A 25,141-nucleotide genomic window follows, 5' to 3' on the forward strand; every position below is an offset into this window, starting at 1 on the left:
GATATGATCATAACTGGTGATGACCTTAGTGGCATTCAAGAACTCAAGAATTTTCTCAGTCAGCAATTTGAGATGAAAGATCTTGGACATCTCAACTACTTCTTGGGTCTTGAAATCACTCATTCTACAGATGGACTTTATCTTACTCAAGCTAAGTATGCTTCTGAACTCTTGTCTCGAGCTGGACTCACTGATAGTAAGACTGTTGATACTCCAGTTAAGCTTAATACGCATCTAACTCCCTCAGGGGGGAAACCATTGTCTAATCCCTCTCTTTACAGACGATTGGTTGGCAGCCTAGTTTATCTCACAGTTACTCGTCCAGACATCGCCTATGCTGTTCATCAGGTGAGCCAGTATCTGTCTGCTCCACGATCAACTCACTATGCTGCTGTTCTGCGCATTCTTCGATACCTGAAGGACATCCTCTTCCATGGCCTTTTCTACTCAGCTCAGTCTCCTCTTGTACTCCGTGCATTCTCTGATGCTGATTGGGCAGGAGATCCCACTGATCACAGGTCCACTACAGGTTATTGCTTTCTCCTTGGTTCTTCTTTGATTTCTTGGCGAAGTAAGAAACAAACCTTTGTGGCCCGCTCTAGTACTGAAGCAGAAATATCGTGCTCTTGCTGATACCACATCTGAGCTCCCTTGCCTACGATGGCTTCTTAAGGATTTAGGTGTGTCCACATCCTCTGCTACTCCTCTTTATTGTGACAACCGGAGTGCCATTCATATTGCTCACAATGATGTCTTCCATGAACGGACTAAACACATCAAGATTGATTGTCATTTTATCCGTTATCATCTTGTCCATGGTGCTCTCAAGCTTTTCTCCGTCTCCTCCAAAGATCAACGTGCAGATATCTTCACCAAGTCACTTCCTAAGGGACGCACTCGTGATTTGGTTGACAACCTCAAGTTGGTCTCACATCCACCTTGAGTTTGAGGGGGGTTGTTAACGTATATTATGTTATGGGCTTTAGGCCCAGCTAGGTTCTTGTATAGCACACTTTACTTGTACCACACACATATGTCTCCTATATTAAGGCACTGATGTATATTCTTTGATTAATGAAATACAATACAATCATTCAGTATTTCTAACAGATTCTATGGTCAAGCAAGCATGTATATTCTAGTATATTTTTGGGATCAATGCCCTGTGACCTTTACTTATTGATTGTAAGCAGGTACTGCTTTATGTACTAATAATACGATTATCGTCATGTCCAATTGAAATACAGCATACAAAGGGTTGATGGGGCTCTGGTTTTATTCCCATTGCAGAGTATGCAGTTTAGTTCAGCAAGGATTCAAAAACGACAAAGATAGACAGACTCATAGGATAAAAAAAAGACTAGTGAAAAATGACAAAGGCAATTCAATCATACTGTTAAATAATTTTGTTGGGGCTTTTAAATGAACATATTTCATCAGAGCCTACGTGCAATTATTGAATTAATCATACTATATAAGGGATCTGCTATATAATTTGTTGTATAGAAACATTATGCTAGTGGTCACGGTTATTTTTGTAATTGTAGCCCCCAAGTTAGTGGTATTTATTTTGTGACCTCTTTAATGAGCTAAGAAAGAATTTTATATTGATTCATTAGAAATCCAATGCTCTCTAAACCGAGCCAGCATGCTTTAGATCTTAATTAACAATGCTTATGCGCAGAACATGATTTTCCAAATGTTACTATTCATTAGATATTGAATAGTAAATGTTTGTCTTAAATTATCACTTAGCATTTCATGATGTGGACCAATTGGAAAAAATTAATTTTAATACATCCTTCAAGTTATTGGAAAATTATTAGGTACTCCCAGAGTACCATAAATGCGTACTCCCTCCTCTCACATGAATGGTGGATCGCACCATGAATTTAATTAGTGGGACCCACCATTCATGTGAGAGGAGGGAGTACACATTTATGGTACTCCGGGAGTATACAATAATTTTCCCAAGTTATTTCATAATGGAAAGTCACATTTTATAAGTTTTTTTTTTTTTTTTAATAATAAAAAAACCCCCAAAAAAACTAGATTTTGGTCAACTTTGGGTATCTATGCGTAAAAATCCAAGTTGAAATTAGGTACAGCCCTTAACGAATATTGGGATCCAAGTATCCATAGTACAAGTTTTGGGTCAGGTTCGGATATACCCGACTCAAACCTGATCCATGGCCATCCCTATTTCTCATCAACTGCTCTGCCACCAAGCCATTGATCCATCATCACAATCAAAGTGGCTCTTCTTTGCATTTGAAAAGAAGCAACTCTTGCAATGTACACAAGTCCTGAAAATTCTATGTTGACTAGAGTTTGTCATAATGACAAAATTTCAAGTGTGGTTTTCATAATTTTTATTGATGAACATATTTAAAATGTGAAATGAATGATATGTATGGATGACATACAATAAGGAGATTAAGAGAATCAATGCTCTTATTGTTGTGGTGATAGAATAGTCTCTAGATTTGATTTTTACAAAACCCTCTTCTTCTCAACCCTCCTTCCTTCAAAAATTTAGAAAATGTTATTTTTTATAAAAAAATAAAAAATAACAAAGAAATTTATAATTTTGTCTTGACTTGATCCTCATTTATGGCCGGTTTAGATTGAGAGGAAGGGAGGGAGAGTAGAGTTGCCTAAAAATTTATTTAATTTTTAATCAACTTTACTCTACTCTCCCTTGCTCCCCTCTCTCCTTAAATTCAAACAAGATGTTGACTGGAATTCGGTATTTGTTTTTGTATGGCCGAAACGATTCCTATATGGCTGTTATTTAAACTAACACAAAATAGAAGTATTTCTGTCCTAGGTTGGTCCTAAACGTAGGGATGCATATTGACCACTGTAACTTAATTCTACTATCAATTTTATTGCAGTCTTCTGACTGAATTATATTCCCATAATATTATATATATATAAATAAACAAATCAAGTGTCGTAATATGCCACGTTTCCGTAATGTTGTCATAATATTTGCAACATTTCGGCATTTCTCGAACCGAATGGCCCGACAAATTGGCTATATATGAAATAAAGCATTTTCGGAGCAGAACAGGAATAATCAATAATGATATTAGGATACATGTCATAGGATTCATTGTGAATTTGTGATAACAGAGGATCGAGCTTTCTTTGCTAAAATACAGACTCTCCTGACCATAATATTTCCAAACGACATCGATCACAAACTCACAACATGATCGAATACATTTGGTAAACTAGGAGCAAAGCATTATCACAAAGTCTAGATGCAGCTAAAGCAACAAGAAGGAAAGCACTCCAAGTCTCCAACAAATTAACACTGAACCACCGATTTTCAGCGGTGAGAGAAGACAAAAGGCCTAAGGAAATTCATAAAGGCGAAAAATAGGAGCAAAATTCCAGCAACAGTTGCGGTGCCTCTCCAAAAATCACGGAAATATAGACTTGTGAAGGATGCCATAAGTTTGTTCCAACAATTCTCATAGTGCCTGTTAAGTTGTTTACTGAGATCATGGTAACGGGAACGATTACCTTCTACAATTTGTTGGGAAAGTCTGTTGATCAGAATTGCCACTGCCTTATTGCTGCCTAGCCAGTTAACAAGCACCTTTTTCTCAACAAGCAAATCCACATCTTCTGCAGTGTCTATAAGATGATCTAATAGCACAATATAATTACAGATGTAAGCTTCCTCTAGATAATGATATTGCTCAAAGGCCATGAGATTTCTGATAACACGTTCAGTTGCATCCCCTACTGTAAAGGATGGGATTTCCAAGATAGGCTGCATGTTCTCCAAGCATTTGAAGCATGGAAAGCAACTCAAGAGCCAGGACAAATTTAAACATGGGCATTTCTCCAATAAGCAACTCTTCTTAAACTCAATATCATGGAAGAATCTATCTGGGACTTCTCTAAATTCCACTCCTGCCTCAGCCAACTTTTTTGCACAAGGTAGACGTTTAATACTTTTTCCACATTCCAGGGCGTATTCGCATGGAAGGAGAAGATATCTCAGAAAATCAATAAAATGCCTGATTTGCTTGTCCTTAACAGGCAACATTTTATTGCAATTATAAGAAGGGCTATTTAAACCGAAATCTTCCCAAAAATGTAAAAAGTAATCAAGGACAAGCTTATGAAAGGGCTTATCCTCGTCTCTGTGACCATTTTGCTGGTATGTTGTATGTTGATCAGGGAGGTGACCATAGGCAGAATTATATAAGTCCTCGAGAACAAAAAATGGAACCTGATTCTCAAGTAATATCAAGTCCAGCAAGATAGAGTAGCTTAGCCTTGGGTTTTGCTCGTCTAGGAAGCATTCTTCTTTTTGAGGAGAGGAAGTGCCATTTGAGCTAGGACTCTTTAGAGAAGTTCGCTTAGTCCTCCACAAGTGCTCAATGATAAAAATAGAATCCAAAAGAATCATATTCGTGAAATCTTCCCTAGTGATATCAAAGCTTTCCGCATAATAATGACGAATAGTTTCTTCCTTTTCTTCGATGCATCTTGCAAGCTCCGCCGTGCTTTTCTTAGTTCGATGACGGGCTTCCTTGAAATATCTCAGTTTCAGTTTTTCCATGTTCTTCAGTTTTTCGTCTTTGTGATGAAATGGGCCAATTGAAATTAGCATTGGAGTGTAGGCATCATGATTTACTTTGCGGAGTTCCGGGGGAACCTTGTAGATGAAACACTCGCACGTTTGTGGAATGTCTATAATCAACTGATCAAGATCCTTGTCCATGACTAGTGGAAATTCTATAATCAAGTCCTTGCGTTCACAATTCAAATTCTTCAATTGAATCCGTCAAGCACTTTCTTCTAGTGACAAAAACAACATTGACTAGCCAAGGTAAGTCTCAAGAGAATAAGTAAAATAACTCTAGCAAAACTCATCTCAACATTGACAAACGTTCTACAAAACAATTATAAAATTTCATATCCACAATTGATTTGAAAAACATTGGAAATATAAAAATGAAGAATTATTTAAATTGTATTATCTCTATTAAAGAAAATATATTAAATGTTGAAAAGAAAATTATGTGAAAGTTGAAAAGAAAATTATGTGAAAATGATACTGGTCCTTCCATTATTTCACGTTAGCTAGTGTCCACCTTTTCACTAATGGATTCTGAATTGGGAGAAGTTATATTATGTTTCCGGTGTATATTACTTCTCTCTCACAAGGGGGTGTACTCCACAAGTGTAGGGTCCACCCCCTTGTGAGAGAGAAGTAACATACACCGGAAACATGATAAAGTTTTTCCTGAATTGGACTCTCCTTCCTACAGTCCTACCTACCAGTATTTAAAAATTCAGGAAGGAGGTATTACTATTACATGCATTGAGTGCATATGTGATATATGCCCCCTCTCACATGGAGCTAGACCTCATACACCGGCCCCATGCACCCGATGTATGGTAGATTTTTTTCTTACTTTGGGTATGTTACATAAATTTCATCTCTGAAAATATTTTCAAATAAAATTAATTATTTTCAATACTCGGTTGCATTTGAGAATGCACCATAAAATATTTTTCGAATTTTGGCTTGTAAGAAAAACTACAGCGAAAAGGAAATCAATATCACAACAAACCAAATTTAAAATTCAAAATAATAATAATAAAAAATCAAACACATAGCACCTATTTCAGTATTTCATATAAAATCAAACCGAAATTTATTGAGTTCTTTCATATTCAGACAGATAGTTCATTTCTAGCATATTTCAAATAAAACTCAACCAAATTATTAATTTTTTAAAAAAAAAAATAATAATGAAATAACTCAATAGCATAGGGGGCTTTGTCAAAAAAGCAAAGATCTTAGCAAATTCGCTGTCTGGCAAGAGTGGAGGGATTGCATGGTGGTGGGTGGGTGGGTGTCGTGGAGGGGTCATTGTGGAAAATGCTAGCGTTTTATACTTGTAAACAACCAAAAATATTTACGGTTTGATAAAGATCGATGTTAAAGTAACACTAAACGTCCAAAAAAAAAAAAAAAAGGAAAACGTTTTATGGAAAATATTTTTACACCACGCCAAGCATCTTTTTATTTTTAATTAAATCATATTTGGATTTTCTATATAATTCTTTATCTAGACTCTTTTTCCTTTGTTTATTCTACGGTAACATAAGTGTATTATATATATATATATATATATATACACACACACAACAAAATGTAACTTTCTTTACCAAAAAAAAAAAAAAAACAAAATGTAACTTTCTATTCTTTTAAGAGTTCGATTAATGACTTAATATATGTTTTTAGGACATAAATTGGTAAAACCCTCCTTTTAAACCAACATTGTTTATATAAAACAAGGGTAATATATTGTTTTAATCGTTTTAATTTTTTTGTCCTTAAACTTTAATTTTCTTTTTTTATTCCTAAATTTTGTAAAGATTTTTTTTTCAATAATTTAGAGACAAATATAGAGATACCGATCAAAAAATAACTTTTTATAATAATTTAGGGATAAAAAAAATAAACTTATAGTAAAATTTAAGAATATAAATAAAATATTTTCAATAGTTTTAAGTACAAACGATGAACTTTTTAATAATGAATTTCAGAAACCAAACTAATATTTTACCAAAAAAAAAAAAAAAAGAAGGCTAAAGGCTCAATCGTGAATGATGTAAAAGAAAGTGATCCATAAAAAGTGTCCATCATTTCTAGATACTCATTTTAACATGTGAAATTTTACGGGACATTAATTAGATATGTGCTTAAATTTTACTAAATAAATGAAGTTACTGAACTTACTGATACCCAAGCGTCTACTTTCCATTAATAAAAGAAAGAACACCAAATAAAAATCATGAGTCTCCTAATACTTGTTAAAGGAAATTACTTGATTATAAAAGCATTGGAAACCAAACATGCAAGGTAAATTTTTTAATTAAAAAAAATTCAGAAGTACTCATTACAAAATATGAACTTAATTAAATTACTAAATTATCGATATTTTGCTAACTTTGTCTTGCCAAAAAAAAAAAAATTAAAGTGAAAGGATGGAGCAAGGAACCTGTAAATGTTATTTGAGATACTTTTTTACTCCGAGAAACAGCAAAGAAAGGCTACGAATCTTTGATACTCTTCGCTACTCTCTCCTCACTTGATAGCTAAAACTCTCTCATCGAAAGGAAAATTCTTAAAGTCTTCGTAGTGTGTGTGATTCAATGTTTCTCTATCAAATATAAAGAAAACATTATGTCATAGAGATGACATCGCGGTCACAAACTTACAAGAATCTCATCAACTTGCCATGCCTTAAAAGGAGCATTGCCATTGTCTTTTTACCTGAAGACAAGAATGATTTATATGTTGTCACTTTCAACTTAAGTTGGCCAGCGAAACCTGTCATTATAGACTTGCTTTCGCGTCTTGACTTTGCTGCTACTAGTCTCCTTGTGACAAGAACAGAAACAGGATCCACTACTCACATGCATGACCTTATTTTTTGAGTTATTATGCCACCACAGCTTTTGCCATTTACCAAACCCAGTCAATTATGTGATTGATAGACTCTTGCATGTCACTTTTCTTGAATTTATTATTTTTTATCTACTATTTATATGTCAAATTAAATAATTGTGCCAAAAAAAATATGTAAAACATATGTACTAAGATCTAATAAATTTTAAGTAAAAAGTTAATGTGATAAATATAGTATAAAACATGAGTTTTATATCCTATTTTTGTTAAATTTAAACTCAAAATAAAAATACTTCTAATTCTTTTATAAATACTTATTTAAAAAAAAAAAAACATATTGAGATAACTATAGAAGTTATTATAATTAATTGATTATACCTAAATAAAAAAGCCACACTAATCACTCGATCACTAGTATCCTCTTTATTATCTTTTTTTAATTTTTTTTAAAATAAAAAGAAGCATATTGAGATAACTACAAGGTTAAGTCCATCTTTTTGCTAAAGGGCATTTCATGTCTTTCTCTGACAGAGAATAATGCAAAAGTGAATATTGAATGATCCTACTAGTTGATTCACTGACAATTTAGTGCCACGTTACTCTGTTTTTTTCTACTCTCAAAAAGCAACTATATTTTATTAATAAAAAATTCAACCTTAACGGGTGCTGTTAACAAAAGCCTAATGAATATGTCATTTAATACCAAAATTAAATTGTACTTCGACATTTATTATAATTTACATAATTGGCACAAAAGCTTTGATCATCTAGCTGTACCAGCCACTATCCATAGAGACAGGTGTTATGTAGTTCAGGTATAAGCTCTTAATACCTTCTCACAAAAAAAAAAGAAAAAAAGAAAAAAAAGGTATAAGCTCTTAATTGTTGTTGTACAATATTAATATACGGGTGAAGTTTGGTCCAGTATCAAGTTGTATTAGATCCATTGAGACTATAATATATATTCACTTTTAAACATATGTCACCATTTTAATGGGTTTAGTACTTTACATGTACTGGACTTAAGTCTTATCCTTAATATACTAAGAGTCTATTTGATTTCTAACTTAGTTTTTAGTTTTTAACTTTTAATTTTTATGTATAATTTTTTAAAATTTCAATCTTTTCACTTTTTCAAATTTTTTTCATTATATAAATATAGCAAACTAGCAGTAAAATGTTATCAGGAGCTAGATAAGCTATTGGCTATTTCCAATCCAACGTTAAATGTTACATAGAAAGTTGCTTATGTCTTAGTGTTGAAGTGGAGGGCACCAATCGTTCATCAAAAAAAAAAAAAATTGGAGGGCACCAATCTTAAATTCATAACGTTAAATATTTGCTTAATGGTACATACTACCACCACCAAATCAAGTTATCCTAGAGGCAACTCCTCATACAGATGAGTTGAGGATAAATAGTAGCAGAAGATATCACAAGCTAAAGTAGATAAATTAAAACCCAATTCGTAGCAATTCAAAGCAAAGCAAACTTCAATATGTAATACAAGAGTGAGAGAAGCTTTTGAATCTACTTGAACTTGACGTAATGCCTAAGGAAAATGTTCCAGAAGGTTAAAAAAAGGATTATAAGTCCGACAACTGTTGCAGTGCCTCTCCAAATATCGCGGAAATATACTGTTGTCAAGGAGGCCATATTTCGATTCCAGAAGTTTTCATAGTGCCCATTAAGCTCTTCACTGAGATTAAAGTAACAAGATTTACATTCCACAATTTGATGACCAAGTTTGTTAACTAATGTCGCCACTGCTTCATCACTGCCAAGCCGGTTAACAATAGCCTTTTTCTCAACCAGCAAATCCACATCTTTCTCAGTGTTGATAAGATAATCCAATAGCAGAATGTAACTGCTGATGTAAGCTTGCTTGGGATAATGACACTGCTCCAAGGCCTTGAGGTTTCTGAAAACACATTCAGTTGCATCTCCTACTTCAAAGACAGGGAGTTCCAAGAAAGGTTGCATTTGCTCAAAGCATGGTACGCATTTCATACATGGTAAGCAATTCAAAAGCCATGAGCAATTAAAAAATGGCAGCGTTCCAAGCACCTATCCTTTCTGAATTTTATGTCAAGCAAGCTTCTTTCTTGAACAGCTTTGAATTTCACTCCTGCTTCTTCAAGCTTTGTTGCGCAATATAGATGTCTAATCTTTTCTGTAGGGTCCAAGTTATCTGCAATATGAAAATTTCTTACCAAATCAGTGAAATGTTTCAGTTCCCTAGTTCTGTTGGACTTTAACTGCTTCTTCTCATAACAAGAGAAGTAGATGCGGCAAAGCTTAAGAAGGGAACATATGATTTGTTCGGGATTTCATTTTGTTTTTGCTGCTCTTCTTTGTGATGGTTGCAACTTGAAGAATCATTGAAGACGAATTTATATAAATCGTCCAGAATAAAAAACGGAAGCTGATTCTCAAGCAATATCAAGTCTAGCTCTATAGCATTTCTCAGCCATGGTTTGCCTAATATATGATCATCTTGTTCTTCTTCTGGCGTTTCATAATTCCTCACTACAAGCTCAATTATAAAGATCGCATCCAATAGAATAATTTTTACAAACTGATTCTTGCCTTGTTTAGGGGCCTCTGCATAACTATGGCGGATTTGTAATTCCTTCCCTTCAACGATGCTTGCAAGTTCATCCTGGCTCCTGCTATTTTTAGAACAGAAATCCTTAAAATATCTCAATTTTTGCTTCTCCATTTCCCTCAAATCTTCATTCCCGTGATGAAAAGGGCCTATGGAAATTAGCTTAGAAGTATAAGCATATTTGTTTACTCTGCGCAGTTTCTTTGGAACCCTGTAGATGCAGCACTCAGGCCACTCAGCAGGCTCCAGGTCTGGTGGAATGTCAATGACCAACTCTTTTCCTTTAAGTTCTTTCTTGGAAACATGATTTGCATCAGAGGGATCCATTGGTTTTCCTTTCCCTAGTGACGGACAAGTAAAACAATTATTACTAGACATAGAATTCAGTCGATCTAACCCACAAAACATATTTCCAAGTGAATAGGAAAAATAACTCGGGTCCTGTTAACGTGTGTCCTTAGGACACATATTAAACTTTCTATTTTTGAAAATGTTTTCTCGAAAATTGAAAAACTGTTATTACTTTTCAATTTTCGAAATTTTTTTTTCTAAATATAAAAATTAATGTATGCCCTAAGGACACACATTAATAAAATCCAAATAACTCTAGCAAAACTTATCTCAACGTTGACAAACGTTCTACAAAACAATTATAAAATTTCATATCCATAATTGATTTGAAAAACATTGGAAATATAAAAATAACGAATTATTTAAATTCGATTATCTCTATTAAATGTTGAAAAGAAAATTATGTGAAAATGATAGTTGTCTTTCCATTATTTCACGTTAGTGTCTACCTTTTCACTAATGGGTTCTGAATTGGACTCTTCTTCATACAGTCCTACCAACCAGGCTACCAGTACTTAAAAATTCAGGGAGACCATGGTCCGTAGTCTTGCTATTGAAGGAGGTATTATTGTTACATGCATAGGTTGCATGTATGATATATCCTACCTCTCACATGGGGCTAGGCCTCATATACCGCCCCATGCACCCAATGCAGGGTAAATTTTTTCCTTGCTTTCGGTATGTTACATAAATTTTATCTCTGAAAATATTTTCAAATAAAATTAATTATTTTCAATATTCGGTTGTGAAAATTCAAATAATGTGTAAAACACCTATGAATATTTAGACCTCTAAATTACAAATTACCCATTCAAACTTATTATCAAACAATGTATGTGCGGACTATTAATATAAGCTAAAATAGAATTGATAAAACAATCTAAATCATAATTAATCACAACCACAACAATAATTAAAAGGTAAAGATTAAGGAAAAAGAGATACAAACACAAAAATAACACAGCGATGTGTTATCAATGAGAAAACCGAAGTCCTCGACTTAAAACCTCTTCGCCGCCCTTCAAACAGTCAATAATCCACTAAAGAATAAAGTTGGGATACATGAACAGCAAAAGACCCTTTAAACCTAATCTATATAGTGTACCTAAGCCCTTCAAACTTCTTGCTCCAACGAGGTTACTCCGAATATTTGTCTTTTCTAACTTACCGAATCCCGCAATAGCCCATTGCATCAACCAAATTGAACTGGTCCTTTCTTAACTGCTTCCCAAGCACCAAAAAACCTTCTCATAGATATTGATATGGTGAGATAAGGATTTGGCTAATGTACCTCTTAAGGATATATCAATGGAGAGGTTGAGAGTAAAGGAATTTGGAGAATCAAAGGATGAATATTGTGGATGAGTCAATTTTGTTTTTCTCTAGGGTTTCTCTCTCAAAATTCTCTCTGGAAGTTCTCTACAATATGTGGGTATAAGGGTATTTATAACGGTGTGTGTTTGGATTGCAAAAGGTCGAGTTTGTAATAAACAGAGTTGTCTAGCAACTCGGACTCACAACTAGAATGAGTCGTGAGCTAACTGCCTAGCCAGATTGGAAGTTTTGTCTTGTAGTGTTCCAGCTAGTGTGACTCTTCAGCTCTCCTGTATGCTTCACATGTGTGCCTCTTTTGGCGATTCGCCAGTCGCGAGGCCCTGCTTGAGTGCATACTCTTGAACTTTGCTTCACACTTTCTCACACATTACCCTTACATGATTCTCACCTAAATACAAGATTTCTAAATACTAAATTACAAGCAAATTAACATGGAATAAAGCCAATAAAATGTTTGACTAAATTCTACCTTATAGGTTGCATTTGAGAATGCTCTAGAAAATCTTTTTAGAATTTTGGCTTGTAAGAAAAACTACAACGAAAAGGAAATCAATATCACAACAAATCAAATTTAAAATCCATAAATAAATAAATAAAACAAATAGCACCTATTTCAGTATTTCATATAAAATATAACCAAATTTTATTGAGTTCTTTCAATTCAGACAGATTGTTAGTTCATTTCTAGCATATTTCAAATAAAACTCAACCAAATTATTATTGTTTTTTAAAAATAATGAAATAACTCGATAGCATAGGGGGGCTTGTCAAAAAAGCAAAGATCTTGGCAAATTCACTGTCTGGCAAGAGTGCAGAGGGATAGCATGGTAGTGGGTGGGTGGGCGGGCGGGCGGGTGGGTGTCGTGGAGGGGGTCATTGTGGAAAATGCTAACAATTTGTATTTGTAAACAACCAAAAATATTTACGGTTTGACAAAGATCGATGTTAAAGTAACACTAAAAATCCAAAAAAAAAAAAAAAATTTAAAACGTTTTCTGGAAAATATTTTTACACCACGCCAAGAATCTTTTTATTTTTTTATTTTTAATTAAATCATATTTGGATTTTCTATATAATTCTTTATCTAGACACTTTTTCCTTTGTTTCTTCTATGGTAACATAAGTGTATTTTATATATATATATATATATATATATATGGGATACACAAGAAAATGTAACTCTCTAGTCTTCGAAAGGTTCAGTTAGTAACTTAATATATGTTTTTAGGGTATACGTTAGTAAAATCCTTTTTCTAAACTAACTTTGTTTGTATAAAAACAAGGGTAATATATTGTTTTGATCGTTTTGATATTTTGTTGCTAAACTATAACAAATTCTTTTTCTTATACCTAAACTTTGTAAAGACTTTTTTATTTCAATAGTTTAGAGATCAAAATAGAGATACTGATCAAAAAATAATTTTTTATAATAATTTAGGAATAAAAAATAAATTTATAATAAAATTTAAGGATATAAATTAAATATTTTCAAAATTTTAAAGATGAATGATGAACTTTTTAATAATTTAAAAATGAAAAATGAATTTCAGGTATAAAAATAATACTTTACTTTAAATAAATAAATAAATAAAAAGCTAAAGGCCCAATCGTGAATGATGCAAAAGAAAGTGCTCCATAAAAAGTGCCTATCATTTCAGACCCTCTTTTCAACATGCTGTGAAATTTTACTTGACATTAATTAGATATGTGCTTAAATTTTACTAAATAAATGAAGTTACTGAACTTTTACTGATACCTGAGCGTCTACTTTCCATTAATAAAAGAAAGAACACCAAATAAAAATCATTAGTCTAGTAATACTTGTTAAAGGAAATTACTTGATTATAAAAACATTGGAAACCAAACATGCAAGGTAAATTTTTTAATTAAAAAAAAATTCAGTAGTACTCATTACAAAATATGAACTTAATTAAATTACTAAATTATCAATATTTTGCTAACTTTATCTTGCCAAAAAAAAAGTGGAAGTATGGAGCAAATAACCTGCAAATGTTATTTGAAATACCTTTTAACTCCAAGAAACAGCAGAATCAACAGAGGTGATGAACTACGAAACAAGGCTACGAATCTTTGACACTCTACCCTACTCTCTCCTCAATTTATAACTAAAACTCTCTTTGTAGTATGTGTAAATATTGCTTATTATTGAAAATTAAAAATTAAAAATTAAAAAAATTATAATAAAATAATTTTTAAATATATAAAAAATGCGATTCAATTTAAAAAAATACTAAATAAAATATTTAATAAGTCTCATAAATAATAGATAAAACTCACGCAAAACGTCAAACGTTAGCCTGAACACAGACGCTGGTATATCCAAACGCTCACCCTTAAAATCTTTTAGATAGAACTTATTTTACTGAAACTGAAACTGAAAAAATCGTAGTAAAATAATTTTTAAATCTATAAATAGTGTCATAGAACTCATTTTTAACGAAAAAATTACTAAATAATAAAATTTGTAACATCCATAGATAATGTATGTGTTTGGATTGAGCTGAAGCAGCGTCTACGTTTCTGGTTTTGCATTTTGTCTTTGTTTTTTTTTTGGTCAGTCGTAACATTTGACTAATCTTCTGTGAACAGTGCATCCATATATCATTTACAGATCTCACAAATTTCACTTTGTAGCAATTTTTTCATAAAAAATAGGTCTTATAATACTATTTACATATTTAAAAATTATTTTATTACAGTATTTTCAATTCTAATTTTTAATTTCAACAAAAATAAACTCAATCCAAATCAACCTGATACAAAATACACCATCCATTGCTAAAATGTCAAAACATACGGCTGAAGAAAGAAACGCAAACGTAGATCCGAAAAAGCGGATCAATGTTTCTCTATCAAATATAAAAAGCAGAAAACATTTTGTCATTAGAGATGACATCGTTGTCACAAACTTACAAGAATCTCATCAAGTTGCCCTGCCTTAAAAGGAGCATTGCCATTGTCTTTTTACCTGAAGACAAGAATGATTTATATGTTTGCTCCAAAAAAAAAAAAAATTTATATGTTGTCCCTGTCAACTTAAAGCTGACCAGCAAAATCTGTCATTGTGGATTTGCTTGGCATCAGCCTTCGTGTCCTAACTGCTGCTTCTAGTCTCCTTGTGACAAGAACAGAAACAGGATCCACTACTCACACATGCATGACCTTATTTTTTGAGTTACTAGAGCACTCATAGCAGTGGTGCTATATAGGTATAATGTTATTTTTTAACTCTAAATATCAAAAATCCTTTATGTAGCAGATGAGCTAAATCTAAAAAATTTAGCTCATCAACTACAGTACACATTTATCTTTAGATGTACACTGTAGCTCAAAGCTAAAAAAAAAAAAAAATTTATTACACTCTTTCTCCTTTCTCTCATTAAAATATTCAATTCATTTTCTCTCTGTCTCTCTCTCTGCAGCTTCTCCTCTTTCTTCTTTCTTCCTCAATTTTTTTTTCTCTCTAGCTCACCGGTCTCTCATCTCCCTCACCCCTCAGCTCGTCGGTCTCTCCAGCTCGTCGATCTCCCTCATCCTCAGCTCGCCGGTCAATTTTTTTTCTCTCTAGCTCGCCGGCCTTCCTCATCTCCCTCATCCCTCATCTCTCTCGCTCGACTGCCCAGCGCCGACCGAAGCCCAGCCCAGCGCCGACCACTCCTCACACTGGGCTGGGCTGAGCTTCGGTGGATTTTTGTACTCGTTGTACTCATTCCTTTTGCGCCGACCGAAGCCCATTCCTTTTGTGCTCGTTGTGCATTTTTTTTTTTTTTTTCCCTGTAGATCGCCGGTAGTGGTGGTGGTGGTGGTGGTGTTGGTGTTTTCCGATCTGTTGTGGGCAAGTGGGCTTGTGCTCGTTGTGGTTTTTTTTTTTTTTTTTTTTTTTTTTTGCTATGGATTGCCGGTAGTGGTGGTGGTGGTGTTGGTGTTTTCCGATCTGTTGTGGGTAAGTGGCTTTGTGTTTGTGTTTGTGGCAGTGGGCTTGTGCTCGTTGTGGGTTTTTTTTTTTTTTTTTTTGGCTGTGGATTGCCGGTAGTGGTGGAGGTGGTGGTGGTGTTGGTGTTTTCCAATCTGTTGTGGGTAAGTGGGCTTGTGTTTGTGTTTGTGGCAGTGGGCTTGTGCTCGTTGTGGGGTTTTTTTTTTTTTTTGCTGTGGATTGCCGGTAGTGGTGGTGGTGGTGGTGGTGTTGGTGGTGGTTGTGCCTGTGGTTGACGGTAGAGGTGGTTGAGATTGGTGATGTAATATTTTTTTGGTAGTGGAATATATTATTTTATTATAGTGGTTATAATATTTTATTGTGATATTTATATTATTTTTATTATGTTGAAAACTAAAATAGATCCACTGCTGCAGCATGTGTGTAGGTAAAATAGATAAAGTAACTTTTGATGGAGCTAAATTGCTAAAAATTTAGTTCCACTGCTGTGGATACTCTTATGCCACCACAGCTTTTACCATCTACCAAACTCAGTTATGTGATAGATAGGCTCTTTTATGTCACTTTACTTGAATTTATTATTATTTTTTACTATTTATAATCGGTCAAAATTAAATAATTATGTCAAAAAAAATTGTAAAAATATAAAATAAGATGTATTAAATTTTAAGTAAAAAATTGATATAACAATCTTTAATTAGATAGTGTAAAATATAAGTTTTACACTTTATCCTTACCAAATTTGAACTCAAAATAAAAATGCTTCTAATTCTTTTATAAATACTTATTTTAAAATTCAAATCAAAATAATTCATTAATGGAAATATTTATTTAAATATTATGAAGTGAAATTACAATAAACTCGAAACATTTGACCCAATTTATGAACTAAACATAAACTTTTAATTTTTATCAATTAAACCATGTAATAACATAATCATTTTAGTGGTGTAGTCTAGAATTACTCTCTAGTCACTTATGGGAATACTAGATGATTGATAGGAAGCCCACAAGAGAGTTTTCATTCAAACTAATTTTTAGAGGGTCTGATTAACAAGTGTTTTTAGAATGTTTATTAATTATTAATTTTAGAAAAAAATTATGAAAATTTGAAAAAACCATTTTTAGGGCATTTATTAATCATCCACAGGAGAGTTTCCTAAAATTGTTTATTATTAATGATTAATAAAATCCATTTTTAGAAGTGGTGATCTCGATCAAGATCCAATTGACCAGCCTCCAAACATATGAATACCAACCTGACCTAATTTCACAGAAACTCTATCAGGTTAGACACTAAAAATCCAGTGGAGAGAAAGCTAGAGTAAAAAATGGAAGGACCCTATCAGGTCATAGCATGCTTGAGGAAAGTAGCATGCTACCTGGAGATGCTAGATGAGCAGGCTTTACTACACAAGGAAAATTATTAATAGTGCATATGTTTAAATGATCGCTTTCTAAACGTTTCACAGTGCATATGTTTTCCAACGCATAGAAATTCCAGTAGTCTCTAACGAAAAGGCATGTCACGTCGTAACATGAAATTGGACAACTAAGTCATGATCAGTGCTTAATCCCGTGCCAAATTTTCTAGTAATTAAATTCATCAAATGCATGTTCTTTGGATGCCGAGGCTTACTTTGTTTTTATACAAAAGCATTCGACTTGTGGTTATAGATTAAAGAGAAGACAATATGAAAGATGCTAAGATTTGAGGTCGATACCATACTACTTGAGACATCATTTTTTTTCTTTTTCTTTTTTAACTTTTTAAGGACTCTAATGCATATTGAGATTGGTGGTCTAGTGGCTGGGCCTTTGACCAACAAGAATCCGATATGCGAAGTGCAGGTCATTTAATACCAAAATTAAGATAATTAATTTGAAAATATTATACAAAATTAGATAACAATTAGAAACTAATTTAAATTATATTTGTACTGGGACATTTATTATAATTTACATGGTTGGCACAAAAGCTTTGATGATCTAGCTGTACCAGCCACTATCCATAGAGACAAGCATTCAGTCAGTAGTTCAGGTATAAGCTCTTAATCGGTGCTTCACAATATTAATATACTGAGCATCCAGCTGGAGGGCCTAATGTCAAATTTAAGGTACATTTGGCATTTAGGCCAAAACGTGCTCAGCAGCAGTTGAAAAGCTAAAAGTGAAAAAGTGTAAATTTTTTTTTATATAATGCTACAGTACCGTCATAGCATTATAACATTATGTCAAAAATAATATTAATATTTTATTCTACCTTTTTTTTCTCTCTCATCTCTCATCTCTCTCTGTCTTTCTCTGTCTCTCACACTTTCCTCTCTTTCTTCCTCTTCTCTATCACACTTCCGGTCCGTATCCGATGCAAGGTCCAAAAACCAGACGTCGTGAATTTCGGTCCGTCGCCGCCGTTGAGTCCGTGCAGATCGCCGGTGCTCGGAGCGACACGAGCCGATCTCTCCGTGATGATGCCGTTGGATAGCGTGACGATGAACAACGCGGTGAATAGGAGGAAAGCGATGAACGCGAGTTTGCCGGCGCTGAAGTGGAGAGTCTGGTGTCAGAAAGCGCCGCCGAAGTGGGTTGCGATCTAGTTCTTCTGGCTTGCGATCTGGGTTGTGTGTGTGTGTGTGTGTTTTTTTTTTTTTTTGTTCTGTTGTGACCGATGCCTAAAGGCAGTGAAGAGAAAAAAAAAAAAAATAGACATTTTATCTTTAGGAATGGTGAAAAGCTCTGGTCTGAAGATAGCTCTGGTCTAAAAAAAATATCTGTTGTGTTTTCTGGGTTCTGTTACTCTTATCTCTGCTCTTTCTTTCTTTGTGAGTATGGCTGAATTGGCAGTGAAGAGAAAAACAAATCAAGACTTTTTTCAAGTTGCAGGCGTGTATTGGTGCGTGGTGGTTCTGGGTTTGGGTTGGTGGTGGGCGGATGAGAGGGAAAAACAGAGAGACGGAGATCAGAGATTGAGAGAGAAAGAGAGAGATTTTTTATATTATTTTATTATGTAATTTATATTATTTTAATAAATAGAATGAAATAATAAAATATTAAATATTAAATTATTATAAAATAATACAGTATAATCAATAAAATAATTTTTTAAAATGATAAAATGAGATGAGATGGTAAAACTGATTGAAGATGCGAATGTTTGATATCACCTAAAAAAATAAAAAAGCCTATTTGATATTAGACTTAGCCTTTTTGCCTTTTTAAATTTTCACTTTTTTTTAAGTATTTTTTTACTTTTTTAAATTTTTGTATATATTTTTGTAATATACAAATATATTTTAACACATTTTTAGTTATTTTAGTAAAAAAAAAAAAAAAAAAAAAAGTGACTGAACAAGCTATTCCAAAACAAATCAAACACTCAAGTTGCACATGTCGTAGTGTTAAAGTGGAGGACACCAATCTTAAATTCACAACGTTACTTTTTGCTTAATAGTTAATAGTACATGCTACTACCACCAAATCAAGTTAATCCTAAAGGCAACTCCTCATACAGATGAGTTGAGGATAAATAGTAGCAGAAGATATCACAAGCTGAAGTAGACAAATTAAAACCCAATTCGTAGCAATTCAAAGCAAAGCAAACTTCAATATGTAATACAAGAGTGAGAGAAGCTTTTGAATCTACTTGAACTTGACGTAATGCCTCAGGAAAATGTTCCAGACGGTTAAAAAAAGGACTATAAGTCCGACAATTGTTGCAGTGCCTCTCCAAATATCGCGGAAATATACTGTTGTCAAGGATGCCATATTTCGATTCCAGAAGTTTTCATAGTGCCCATTAAGCTCTTCACTGAGTTTAAAGTAACAAGATTTACATTCCACAATTTGATGACCAAGTTTGTTAACCAATGTCGCCACTGCTTCATCACTGCCAAGCCGGTTAACAATAGCCTTTTTCTCAACCAGCAAATCCACATCTTTCTCAGTGTTGATAAGATAATCCAATAGCAGAATGTAACTGCTGATGTAGGCTTGCTTGGGATAATGACACTGCTCCAAGGCCATGAGGTTTCTGAAAACACATTCAGTTGCATCTCCTACTTCAAAGACAGGGAGTTCCAAGAAAGGTTGCATTTGCTCAAAGCATGGTACGCATTTCATACATGGTAAGCAATTCAAAAGCCATGAGCAATTAAAAAATGGGCAGCGTTCCAAGCACTCATCCTTTCTGAATTTTATGTCAAGCAAGCTTCTTTCTTGATGAACAGCTTTGAATTTCACTCCTGCTTCATCAAGCTTTGTTGCGCAATATAGATGTCTAATCTTTCCTGTAGATTCCAAGTTATCTGCAATATAAAAATTTCTTACCAAATCAGTGAAATGTTTCACTTCCCCACGGCTGTTGGAATTTTTCTGCTTCTTTTCATAACAAGAGAAGTAGTTGCGACAAAGCTTAAGAAAAGGAACATAAGCTTCTTTTTGCTGCACTTCTTTGTGATTGTTGTAACTTGAAGAATCATTGAAGACGAAATCATATAATTCCTGAAGAATAAAAAAGGGAAGCTGATTCTCAAGTAATATCAAGTCTAGCTGTATAGCATCTCTCAGCCATGGTTTATTTAATATATGTTCATCTTGTTTTTCTTCTGAATTTTCATAATTCCTCAGGACGAGCTCAATTATAAAGATAGCATCCAATATAATCATTTTTACAAACTGATTCTTATCTTGTTTAGGTTTCTCTGCATAACTATGGCAGATTTTTAATTCATTCTGTTCAATGATGCTTCCAAGACACATTGAAAGATCCTCCGGGATCCTTCTAGTCCTAGAACAGAAGGCCTTAAAATATCTCATTTTTTGCATTTCCATTTCGCTCAAATCTTCATTCCCGTGATGATAAGGGCCTATGGAAATAAGCTTAGGCGTATAGGCACATTCGTTTACTCTGCGCAGTTTCTTTGGAACCCTGGAGATGCAGCACTCAGGCCACTCAGCAGGCTCCAGGTCTGATGGAATGTCAATGACGAACTCTTTACCTTTAAGTTCCTTCTTGGAAACACTATTTGCATCAGGGCAAGCCATTGGTTTTCCTTTTCCTAGTGACAGAAATAAAAAACAATTATTACTAGCCATAGAATTCAGTCAATCTAGTCCACAATACATATTTCCATAGGCATGCATGCACAATTGCCACCAGTTTCCATTTTGATTCATCAATGGTAAAGTTCGGAGCTTTATAATAGCAGTTTATGCTAATAATAATTAAAAAAAAAAAAAAAAAAATTTTAAGTCTCAAAATTGTGTAAGAACTAAGTACTGATTAGTCTTCTAGTACCTGTTAAAGCCTTAAAGGTCATCCTTTTTTGCCTTTATCTGGGTATAAAACCATGTAGAAACACAGTACTATAACTGAAAGTATATTCTTAAAGACGAGCAAGCTTTATTTCTTTTTGGCTAAGAAAAAAAGGAATATTAGTAAGCATCAAAAGGCACAACATGTTATATGATAATCCAAGTACATGATCAGCCTTCTTTGTATATATAAAATTGAAAGAAAGAAATAAAAAAATTTCTGCATTAAAAGAAGCAGTACAACATATGATTTTATATCAATTAGCGAAGAATCTGAAAATACCATTTGGCTATTATATCAATGAACTGAACTCAACAATTAAGAGAATTTTTAACAAAATTAAGCTTTGAAGAACATAATTAAAGTGAAAAAAGAAGAAGAGAATAAAGAACCTGCAAATATTTCTGCTAAAGAAAAGCTGGTGTGATTCAGATCATCAAAGCTCCTCCTTTCTTTTTCTAATTAGTATTTTCTTTACTCTTCTTTACTGATATATAGCATGCTCTCTTCTCTATCTATCTCTCTCTCTCTCTCTCAAGGAAAAAGCACAAAACAATCATTTATCTGCAAAAGGACAAAAATGGACATCCCTTGTCTTTAGCTTTATTTAACATTTTATTTTATATTGACGGCAAAAAAGAGGATTTAAATTATAGGAGGTTAGAAAGTGTAACTAATTAAACTAATGAAATTCTTTCGAACTTTAAAAGATATAAAATTATTAATGAAATTCTTTACAAAAATCATAAAAATAACCCATACGATTACATGACAAGTAACACACATTAGATAACTTTTTTTTTGCTACATAAAATTATGAGCTAACCTATGACCGTCTTTATCTCAACATTTTATTTATATTTTGCATTTTTTTTTTTCAACTTAGTATATTTGAGCTTACACTCCATTTATTTAGTTATAAAATACTTTCAAATGAAAACATTTCAAGTAAAATATTTTTAAGTGTTTGATGATATGTAAAATTTTTCAAACACAAACTCATAAAACCAACAATTTAGTCACTGGAGTCACTAATTCGATAGTCAGTGCAGATAATTTGGTGGGCGAAGTTGGTGGTCTAACACAATCAAACCATCAAATGTTTATAAAATGTTTTATTAATTTTTTAATGTTTTGTATGAAAATTGATTTTTGAAAAATATTTTCGCATTTATGAGTGTTTGGAGCAATTGAAATTGGTTGACAAAAACCTCATCATTCGAATCTCTACCCCTCACTTTCAACCACCCAACTATGACACTCTTGTCTCTATTCACCTACTACCGTTGCAGCCATGGTCACCAATAACAAATTTTTTTGATCTAAAATTCTCCTTAATCTATTTTTTATTATATACGTTCTTAGGACATGAGAAAAATGAGGAAAAGTATTAGAAATTTTTTTTATAGCATTTTTAGGAACATAGCCAAAAACTTAAAATATACTTTTAAGAGCATTTTCAAAAACGCAATTAAACCCTTAAAAATGTTTTTTTTTTTTGAAAAATATTTTACGTCTAACTAAACATAATTTAGAGGTAAAATGTTTACACAATTTTAGAAAAAAAAAATTAATTTACGGTCAAAAGAAAACATATTCAGATTTAACCATTGCACCCCGAACAAACGGAGCATTAACTTCCACGGAAATTTCATCTGCCCTTCACTTCACCAATCACCACGTGACTTAAAACCCATAGATCTAAGTCTATGTTTACTAATTACTTCTTTCTTTCTTTCTTTTTTTTTCAGGGTAGAATGACCTTTTCACCGCAATTATGTTTACAATATTTAAATTCAAGTCAGAACATCGTTTGGTGGTTGAGGAATATTGAATATTCATGACCGCTACAGCTTTCACCACGGTACGTTGCCATTGGTTTTTTAACTATTGCCGACACTTAGGCTGTTGAAGCAATAATCATGGTGGCTAGACCTATCACCACAGTACGTTGCTATTGATTCATTGCAGAAAAAATAAATGAGAACCATGCATGATTTAGATTTATATATATTAAAAATTTTATTAATATATTTTAAAATTAATATTACCAAAAAGTGATAAAGACTTATTAATAGTGTTAAAAAATTAATGAAACTTATAAATAGTAATAAAAAAAAAGTTGAATAGCAAATAAAATTGTGTAAATCTTACATATTTTTTTATTGAGTTTAATTAATATATGTTCTTAGGACATATTTTAATTATTATAAAAAAATTTTATAAAAATTTTTAAAAAATAATTTACTAATATATACTTTAAAAGTATTCTAGTAAAATCTTTTTTTTTTTAATACTGTATAAAGTGATGGTAAGTGCTGACCCCCCAAAAAAAAAAAAATTCACGTACCTAAAATAGTTTAATATGATACTAATATATTGACTAAAGGACGAAGTCTTTCTTTATAGAAATCACCAACCCACTGAACTGTTACTCTAGCTAAAAAATTTCCACATACCGAAAAGAGTTCATAGTACATATTTACTGCAGCATGAAGTCTTTATTTTCTTCGTTCTCCAAAAAAAAAAAAAGTCTTTATTTTCTTTTCTATTTTTTGATTTTTGCCGAATGATGATGAAAGTGAAACACATCGCATTGTGCTTTTGCAAAAAGGGAGGGGCAAAAATATTCCGTGTGTTCCCCACGCTGTGTAGGCAAAAGATAAAGGGCTTTTCTTCTTTTTTTTTGAGAAGGATAAAGGGCTTTTCTGAAAACCCATATAGTAAAGCTTTGCATGATTACCCCTATAGTCAAATTTTCATTGGGAATTTCGAGTTTTCAACACTTAATGAATTGACACGCACTAATGGGAAAGGTTCAAGTTCCAGACTGTGCACTTAAGCTAATTGATAAGGATAAGGATCAACTGACAGATTCATTGAACAAAGACAAATATTATATTTAACTGATTATTATTTATCTTTTTTTCCTTGTTAGGTAGCAATTTGTCTCAACTTGACTCTAATCACAGTGTAACAATTATTTATTCAATTTTATTGGCATTTTATGAATGTGGAAAGTGAATCAGACTAATGACTTTTTTTCTTTTTTTTAAATCGAAAAATGATATTACAAAAGTAAAAGTGAAAGAAAGTGGCCATTAGCTTAGTACAAGTATAATAAAGTTACAAAAGTAGTATTAGAATAACATTGTGCATTCCAGAATCATCAAAATACAAGGAATGAGACAAGACGAAAACAAATAATAGGATTTCAAAAGAGACCCACCATATTTTGGCTGCTTGTGATCGAACATATCATCTCCCATATGTATGATATAGATTGAGATGGATATCGCTTCCATTTAATAATTAATATATTATGATGCCAAATGATTTTCTCAAATCACCAACCATGATGGTGACACTGGTGTAATGGAAATTGCATTGCATTATTGCCTTCTTTTTTTTATATAATCATTGCATTACTGCCTTAGTAATTATCTTTTTTTAATAATTAACTTTTATTATTAAGCAAAAGCAAACAAATAATACTTGACTTTTCGACGTAGCTTTTTCCTCTGGGAATAAGATTTTTTGTTGCTATGGTTCACGCATGTAGCCTATTCACTAGTCAGTCATGTGTCACGTGAGTCAACCATCTTCGTAAGATAATTAAATTTAATCACTAATGAGTGGTGCAAACGTGCCCTCCAATAATAATAGATTTTTACAAATAAAAGATGCACTATCATACTAAGTCACACTTTCTTTAATACAGAAAACCAATCTCAAACAACTTCTTCCCTAGTAAAATGTAATTAATTTGGCACCCAGAGGTCTGATCTCTTTCTCCAATCCCCATGCCATTGGGTTTGATCTTTTTAATTTGAAATTTTGATTTGATTTTTTAGTATTATTTATCCGCCACTTAATGATAAAAATTATTTCAACGCAATACCAAATAGTTAAAGACCAAATTAACACATTTGAAACATTAACGACCATTTTGATAGATAAAATAAATAAGAAGGACCAAAATGATAATTAACCTATTTTAACTATATTAATATTAAAAATTTACATTTCCTAAATTTTTACTTTTAAAATATATATGAGCTTACGATATACCTGCCTAAATTTGTTGTACGTGATTAAACAAAGTATTCATAATGTAAATGCATTTAT

General features: G+C 32.7%; 2 protein-coding genes and 1 pseudogene across 4 annotated transcripts; all 3 read right to left on the minus strand.

Moving 5' to 3' along the window:
* Positions 1-3,079: 3,079 nt before the first annotated feature.
* LOC126723179 (putative UPF0481 protein At3g02645) lies at positions 3,080-13,778 on the minus strand. Of its 3 annotated transcripts, none has more exons than XM_050426483.1 (2): positions 13,749-13,778; positions 3,080-4,821 (listed from the first exon to the last, which is right to left on the minus strand). In XM_050426483.1, the coding sequence occupies exon 2, from the start codon at positions 4,745-4,747 to the stop codon at positions 3,338-3,340; it is 1,410 nt and encodes a 469-aa protein (XP_050282440.1). In that variant the 5' UTR covers positions 4,748-4,821; positions 13,749-13,778; the 3' UTR covers positions 3,080-3,337. The 3 variants fall into 3 exon arrangements, with proteins under 3 accessions (XP_050282440.1, XP_050282439.1, XP_050282438.1); XM_050426482.1 differs by lacking the exon at positions 13,749-13,778 and adding an exon at positions 7,041-7,224; XM_050426481.1 differs by lacking the exon at positions 13,749-13,778 and adding an exon at positions 7,041-7,224 and having other exon boundaries at positions 3,080-4,824.
* LOC126722290 (UPF0481 protein At3g47200-like) lies at positions 8,882-10,385 on the minus strand (annotated as a pseudogene).
* A 5,340-nt stretch (positions 13,779-19,118) lies between the features above and the next one.
* Positions 19,119-21,546, minus strand: LOC126723180 (UPF0481 protein At3g47200-like). The gene is made up of 2 exons (XM_050426484.1): positions 21,406-21,546; positions 19,119-20,756 (listed from the first exon to the last, which is right to left on the minus strand). The coding sequence occupies exon 2, from the start codon at positions 20,740-20,742 to the stop codon at positions 19,339-19,341; it is 1,404 nt and encodes a 467-aa protein (XP_050282441.1). The 5' UTR covers positions 20,743-20,756; positions 21,406-21,546; the 3' UTR covers positions 19,119-19,338.
* Between the last annotated feature and the right edge of the window lie 3,595 nt (positions 21,547-25,141).

The sequence above is a fragment of the Quercus robur genome, chromosome 4 (genome assembly GCF_932294415.1).
Source record: "Quercus robur chromosome 4, dhQueRobu3.1, whole genome shotgun sequence".
In the NCBI taxonomy this organism is placed as follows: Eukaryota; Viridiplantae; Streptophyta; class Magnoliopsida; order Fagales; family Fagaceae; genus Quercus; species Quercus robur.